Source organism: Thermobia domestica, chromosome 1 (assembly GCF_964235325.1).
Source record: "Thermobia domestica chromosome 1, izTheDome1.hap1.1, whole genome shotgun sequence".
NCBI lineage: Eukaryota > Metazoa > Arthropoda > Insecta > Zygentoma > Lepismatidae > Thermobia > Thermobia domestica.
In genome coordinates this window covers 396,178,549-396,186,812 of record NC_137454.1, presented here as the reverse complement: position 1 = coordinate 396,186,812, position 8,264 = coordinate 396,178,549, and the positions used below count along the sequence as shown (strand labels likewise).

Genomic DNA, 8,264 nt, shown 5'->3' with positions numbered 1-8,264 from the left:
TAGGTGGAGCCACAAGTGTGCATATCATTGGAAGTTTTGTTTACATCGGTGAAGGATGTAAAATATGTTAGAGTTATGGATATTTGTATTTTTCTGTTACAATGGATAATGAATTCATATAACAGAAAAGGAATGAATGATGTTTATGAACGGCCTCCAGCAAATACGTTATGGGCAACTGCTGGCGTTCATTTCGTTTACATGCTAGTTGCACAACTCGCAACAGCGACTCCAAGTAAGTGTGGTTCATTCTAATCATTATTGTCATTGTTTTCTATAATATCAAGAAAATTCAGAATGAAAAATGTAATAACATTAGTGTTATTTCTCGTATAAGTAATTGGACATATTTAATAATGTGACTTAATAGGTGTTAATTTAAATTAAGTGACTGGAAGGACGTTTTTTGAATTGTAACTGATGTACTTAAAGGAGAGGTTCGATGCCCGTGCACCTCAAGTTTAGTCACTCAGCTCGAAAAAATTGTTGAAAAAATATAATTTTAATAATCTCCTTCTGATTGTCCCCCAAATGATTTGTTCTGGACGACATGACAATACCCACTTAGCATAGATACAGGGGGACATTAGAACAATTGTAAAGAAATGGCAGTTCTTTCAAGATTTGCGTATAAATACAGTATCTGGACACATGCCATAAATACGACACTTCAAAAACCACAAACTACCCAGTGCTAGACACCTGCTAAAAAGCATGAATTTTATCTAATCAGGTCAGGGCAGGACGAAGATGGAAGGCTCGCGCAGAGGTGCATACGGAAGGAGCAAGCTTGTCAGCGACGGTAGGTATGCGCTTAACCAAGGATAATAGAAACACGTGGGTTTTTTACAGTAATATGATTGGGAAATTTTTACTTTGAGTCAAAAAGGGACTTCAACCGTTCATCTGATCCGGTTCCGGGAACAGTTTAGGAATGATTCCTTAACTGCTCCGGGAACCTGATCAGATTAATCACTTACAGTTACTATCACGGTCAAAGTAATGTACGATGTTAAGAATTATACTATAAGTACAAGGGCCAAAATGTTACTAAATACCATTCCGAAAGTCTTCCGAGAAATCAATTCAAGTGAAGCGGTGACTATCAATTTTAAGATCTAAATGGGGGGCTACCGCCTCCAAACCCCCCGCTCAAGCACCATAAAAACATCCAAAACAACAATAAATAATCACACCACTACTATAAAGCTAACATAAGAAGGGAAAAAAATTAAAAGAAACTCGTCAGTAATCATAAATCAGTGCATGACAAAGAAAAATAAATTAAATCTCAACAAGACAATAGGACAACCAGCAGCGAACCAAATACTTTGCCTAATACTCAAATGCAAAACAAATCAAGAATAAAAATAATAGGAATTAAAAAGAAAACACTCACCATTTCGCCATAGGAGAACACTCATGAATAATGAACTCATAATTGCTGATTCCACACACGAAAAAATAAGATAGCAGTACTCAACATTGCTGAAAAATGTTCCTTTCCGCACACACGTTGTTTTATTAAACCGAGCACTTGCTATTATTACTAACAAGAAAAACCAATAAACGCCCACTTTTACCACACGTCGGAAATATCTTCAACCTTAGACCACAACCATGATAGGTTTTCTCTAACTCAATTAAACCAAAACGTGCTGCAAAGCGATATGAGTTATATCCGAATCTAATACAAACTTATTTTAAAACGACAAGTTCAAATTCGTTGTATTAAATTCATGAAACGGTTTCTCAATTCGCATTTGCTAACTCGATTATTGCCATGAAACGAAAATTCAATTACGCGGTTCCCACATGCCACCAACAACAGCACACACATACATGCACACAGAACATGTGACATCACACTAACAACCTACCATATGACTGTACATAGACACCTAGTGGGAAAAATATGAACTAAGACATCACACAAAAGGCACGAACAGTTCCAATAAGTGACTCACGCGCAAACAGTTCCAGGAAGTGACTAAACTCATAAGAACCGATTAAGGTCACTGTTTGAGTCAAAGTAAAGACTTGCCATATGATTTCCTGTCGTACTAGTAACGCCAGAATTGAAAACGTAAAATACAATTTTTATATACTGTTCAGAGACACTACATTAGTGGTGCCCACCCCCCTTATGTCCATGACGCACCCCCCCCCCACCGCAATTGTCTATCCATAGGTGTTCTTCCATGAAAATAAATCTTTTCGATTAATTTTTACACCCCCTCAAACATATTTATATAGATTTTTAACCCCCCAAATATTTCAATGACGCAGTTTGCTTCATAGCCCCCCCCCCCCTCTCCCGTTGTGATCATCCCTGACTACATTGTCAGAAAATAATATCTACCTAGGTAATAGGATTCTTTTTCATATGCACTTTCGTGTTTTAAAAGTTATATGGCGGTTTTAGTTCTCTTTAAAATAATTAGGTTAGGGTAGAGTACAGTGAGGTAGGGATAAGTAAAGTAGGGTTATCTTAGGGTTAAGGAAATTTGGACCCATTTTGTTAAAGTTAATAGAGTATAATTTCTCGTCTGTGCGTAAGGATACCAACTGGAGCGTCTCTGTACACCTGCAGCCATGTTTGGAATACAAATAGTCGTTACAATTCAATCATGTGGTAAACTTGCGCGAAATAGTTTCCTTCGCTCGTCAAAGAGTTCCATATTTATACCCGCTTATAAAGAAAAATAAACACAACTTCTGTTCTTGTATAATATCAAGCACAGAAACGAGCAGATTAACCATTTCTTCCCGGTAAATTTAAAAAATTTTGCTAGAAACGGACGACCAACTTTAAAAGTTAACCCATAACTTTTGTGGTACTAGCTTTGAAGATGTCGTTCTTATGAGAATTAATGTTCAAGAGTTTTTTCAAGAAAAAAGGTGCATGCATTTTTGTTTCTATATTAAGTTTAAACCTTTATATTTGATGGAAATCAGGATTAGTTACAATGAATTTTCAGTTTGTTTACACAGCATAATTTGCATAGAAATTAAATCTGTCGTATTTTATAACAGAGTAAGTTATCGTGTTTGGAAGTTTATCTGACGCTTTTTAACGATTCAGCGAAACTTCAATTAACCTGGTAAATGTCTTCATTAGTCGTAACTCCATTTTATCTGTTTCTCATATTACAAGAACCAAAGGACAATGTTAAAATTTCTCTGTATAATTTCCTAGAGAATACAAGACACGAGTTAATAAACTTTTTTGGGGGTAATACTTTACAGCGTTGTTGTGGCTATTGAGGCGTACATGTAGTTCCCGTATCTTTGTGTTATATATTATCGACACATTATGTAAAGATCAGTACAACGTATTTTTATCAGGAGTCCTTCGTGAGTGAGTCGCCAGACGTATTGCATTTGTGGCCAATTAGTTCAGATTTCGAGTTTAAATAGAGGACAATTTCTCTCAGGTGTACGCCGAGAAGCGATTTGGATTCCACCTTAAGCTTATGTGGCCCCTTCCAGCATAACCCGGTTGTTGCATAATAACACCAAGGCGAAATAAACTTATTTCTGTCCATATGTGATATAAACACATAGAGCAAATTATTATTATTATTATTATTATTATTATTATAAAAGGTTTAAACAAAAAACTGGTTTTTTGGTTGTTTCAATAAAAACCACGATTTTTGCCAACCCCGAAGCTGGCGGAACAGTTCTCACTGATACAGACAGCATCTTAAATAGATGGAAAGATTTCTTTGACTATTTGAATAATACGCAGCCAAATACTAATGTGTGTGGAGAAAGGGAAATCCGCACCGCAGAACCGTATTTCCCAGATCGTAACCGAATAGAAGTAGAAATCGTTATCAAGAAATTAAAGAAACAAATCTCAGGGTTTAGACGAAATTCCGGCTGATGTCATTTTAGCTGGAGGCGAAAAACTGTGGAACAAGATACACAAACTCATTCTTCTTATCTGGAACAAGGAAGAATTGCCACAAGAATGGAAAGAATTAATCATTGTTCCAGTTCACAAGAAAGGCGACAAAACTGACTGTAATAATTATCGAGGCATTTCTCTTCTGTCAACATCCTTTCAAATATTCTATTAGCAAACATTCTATTGACCCCATACGCAAATGAAATTATTGGAGATTATGAATGCGGATTTAGACGAAATCGATCAACTATCTACCAAATATTTACCATTCGACAAATACTCGAAAAGAAGTAGGAATACAATACCCCGGTACATCAACTATTTATTGATTTTAAAAATGCTTACGACTCGGGTAGGAGAGAAACATTGTACGACATTCTTGCAGAATTTGGAATAACGAAAAAGCTAATTAGATTAATCAAGATATGTTTAAATGAATACCAAAGTAAAGTCCGAGTAGGAAAATTTTTGTTCACGAGCTTTTATGTTGAGAATGGCCTGAAACAAGGAGATGCGTTGTCACCATTATTATTCAGCTTTGTTCTGGAATACGCTATAAGGAAAATCAAAGATAGCAACAAGGGCCTAAAGTTGAATGGTGCACCAGGTTATGGCGTATGCTGATGGTGTAAATTTAATAGGGAATTTTAGGAGAACAATAGAAAGAAATGCAGAGGTCCTGTTAAACGCTTGCAGGGACATGGGATTAGAAGTAAATGCAGAGAAACCTAAATACATGGAAATGCGTCGGGACTGTAATACGGCAAACTATGTATGCGATAAGATATTAAATAATATTTTTGATAAAGTGGATAGTTTCAAATGTCTAAGATCAATATTAACAGACGAAAATCATATTCATGAAGAAATTAAATGTCGACTAAAAGCAGGAAATTCGTGTTATTATTCAGTTCAAAATCTCCTGTCGTTGCGAATTCTATCGAATAATTTGAAGCTTAAAATATATAAAACGGTAATCATGCCTTTTGTTCTGTATGGTATTGAAACATGTTCGCTTATTCTGAGGGAAGAACATACACTGAAAGTATTTGAGAACAAGATGCTGAGACGAGTATTTGGACCCAAGAGGAATGAGAATGGAAGAAACTTCATAACGCGAACTGCATAATTTATACGGTTTACGAAACATTGTTAGTATCATCAAGTCTAAGAGGCTTAGGTGGACTGGTCATGTAGCTAAGATGGAAGAAAGTAGAAACGCTTTCAAAGTCGTAACTGGAAGACCAATCGGAAAACGACCATTAGAAAGATCTAGACGCAGATGAGAGGATAATATTACGATGGATCTCGCATAGCAATACAGAGTAGAAACTGGATCTAGTTTGCTAGGGATAGAGGTCAGTGGGGAGCTTTTGTGAACGCAGCAGTGAATCTCCGGATTCGATAGGCCATGGAGTTAGTTAGCTAGTAGTAGTGATGGTGCATAGGTGGGATGCACTTCAACAAACCCATCAGATCGTTGGTAGAAAGAGGAATTGGTCTTGGTGTATGACAGACATGCTTGGAGAACATTTGAAAGACTGGTTAGTCGACGTCCACTATTTGGCGTCTGTTTCTAATGTTGATGGAATCACATGTGTTGAGTACGTGATCACATGACCTTTGACGTAAGGAAAGGAAAGACATTCTTACGAATTTTTATCTTTTTCACTTATTCTATTATATTTATTTCACTTCTTTTCATTATACAGGGTGGCACATATGTCACGCAAGGGTTGAAACAGTGTATAACGTTTGTGTTTGTAAATACAAGTAATTATTCTTGTCACAGGAAAGAAGTACATGTTTGGGAGATTTGAAAACACTATGTATGAAAAATTATGTTCTTCAAATATCCGCCATTTGCAGCCTCACAAAGGTTGGCTCTTTTCAGTACATTGTCCATAACTTTACGAAGAGTTGCTGGCTGTAACGCACAGATCTCTACCCTTATGTTGTTTTTGGGTTGCTCGATGGTTGTTTGTTTCTTGACACATACACGTTCTTTGAGATATCCCCAAAGGAAAAAAATCTGGAGCAGTTAAGTCAGGCGCATATTGAAGTGCCGACGGTATGCTCTCTGGGTGAGCATGATTGATCTTTGATTTTCAAAATACAGTTCAATCAGTTTCGTGAGTTGTTCAGGACTCAATCTCTCCATGATGAATCTCCCAGAATTTCTTTACAATCCTGAAAAAGAGAAACTTCCATTAATAACTTACCAAACAAAATATGAGGCACTAAAACCCATGCGTGACGTATGTGCCACCCTATAGTACCTAACTTACCCTATATTTTAATTGAGTATAGTTTTTCGACTTCCACAAGGAAATTGTGAAATTTCGTATGCGGCGGGAAACGTTTCCATCAAAGAAAGAAAGCGAGATGTCCAGCGAAATAGTGGGTCTCGTTACCATGTCATCGTCCAAATACTGTCCTTGGCATGTTGCCACAAACACTCAATATTTTGCATGTGAACGCCTGTCACTGAATCTACGAAACTCATGAAATAATTCATTACGAAGTGCTTATAACCTACCTCATTTGACTTATTATTAAGCTTCCAGCAGTCACTATGAATAGTTGTACCAGTCTTAACCCATTGCTGAAGAACTGAAGCCAGGACTGAAGTGAAATGATTCTGCACGACACTCATGAATACTTTCCCTGCTCCTATCTCAATTCCCCCTTCCCTCCTCCCCCAAAAAACATATTCCTTCAGTCAATCTCTCGTGTTGATTTTTACTCTTCCCGAACTTAGGTTCTTCTATCTAAACTATTCCCTGAACCCTCCAAGCTTAGTAGGGGGCATGGTAGCTCAGTGGTAGAGCCCTTACCTCTGGTGCGTGGGGTCCCGGGTTCGATCCCCGGCCAAGTGAGTTTGTGGTGGACAACATCGTGTTCGTGGGTTAACTCGTGGTACTCCCACTTTCACATTCCACCAATCCTACCATCATCATTCACTTGGTTTAATCATCTCTCCTTTGGCCTAACCGACGTTAAACTCAAATATTTCATCTCATTTCCTCCTAACTGAGTAGAAGAATCTAAGTACCACTAAACGGAAACTCCAGGGCAGAAGTTAAACCAATCAACCCAAGTTCTTGATGAGATATCAATATTCCAGCAAGCATTATTGATACTGGAACGACTGTTCAAGCGTTAATAAGACACTGGCCTTATCACCACAAAATAATTAAGCTTTGCTCTACCGAAGAAAATACTATTGAAAATGGAAGAGGAAATCTCATAACGCATTTTCTCCCCTCAATTCCCCAAATACGTATCTATGGGAAAGAAATCCATTGCTTTCTTTTAAGATAACTGATTCCTTGCCACTATACAGTTCATCTAGTGGAATCACTCCGTGATCTTGAAGTAATGTTTGAGAGTACCTTTTCCACCTGTGTCTTATTTCAAAGATCGTATATGCAGTCACTTCACAGCCTCTTAAAACTGGTATATTAATAACATATCCACCTGCCATCTCCACATGGATTTATTTGTTTGCTATAACATCTTCGTACTAAATAGTACTTCGAGAACGTTCTGTTTTAATTAACATGCTTCCGATTACTACACTGATAAGCTCAATCAGTGGCCACACAACATGCAAGGCCACTTCCAAATAATTAACACAATTTTACTTCTAAAAAAAGTAATTTTAATAAAGCTTGGATATTTTATTTCACTACACGTACTACTATTTGACTTTTAAAAATTCAACGAAAAATAATTGTCATATTTTCCTGTATATTATAATTAACTACCGGTACTTACTAGTATAAATCCTCCGCTACACGCGCACATTCCCACTAAAATGTAAATAATCAACATGGCGCCTATCCATCAAATTCTGTTACCAAAGATCTCTAATAATAAGCTATTTAAATAAAATTTATAGTTAATTTTAGGTAAGCTACAGTCTCGTTACGAGGATATTAAATCGATAATATGTCAATATAAATCAATAAATAAAACAAATAAGTGTACCTCTCCCTACTCGAGATTAACCTATATTATTATTATTATTATTAAGTTTAACGTCCTACGATTATCCTAGACAAATTGAGATCTATGATAATGGTGGAATGACGAAAGTGGGAGGAAACGCGAGAACTCCGAAGAAAAATCATACAGTGTTTGTCCACCACAAAGTCCACTTAGCGAGAGCCAGGAAGCCAACACGTCAGAGGTGAGCGCATACCACTGAGCCACCACGGTTCCAGTCTTAAGCCTTCGTTGTCTCGACAATAAAAAAGTTTGCTCAGGAGTGTTTTGTAAATACTAATTACAAAACTCGAAAAATGCTCAATGGCTGGTCGCCATTGTGTTTTGATGTTAGTAT

General features: G+C 36.9%; 1 protein-coding gene across 1 annotated transcript in view; it reads left to right on the top strand.

Annotated features, from left to right (window-relative positions):
• Nucleotides 1-10: 10 nt before the first annotated feature.
• The window catches only part of LOC145665405 (ADP-ribosylation factor-like protein 13B), a 54,111-nt gene continuing 45,857 nt past the window's right edge, over nt 11-8,264 (top strand). The window contains exon 1 of the mRNA XM_081732714.1: nt 11-235. Within this exon, the coding sequence (XP_081588840.1) occupies nt 171-235 (65 nt within the window). The 5' untranslated portion in view covers nt 11-170. The remainder of the gene's footprint in view (nt 236-8,264) is intronic.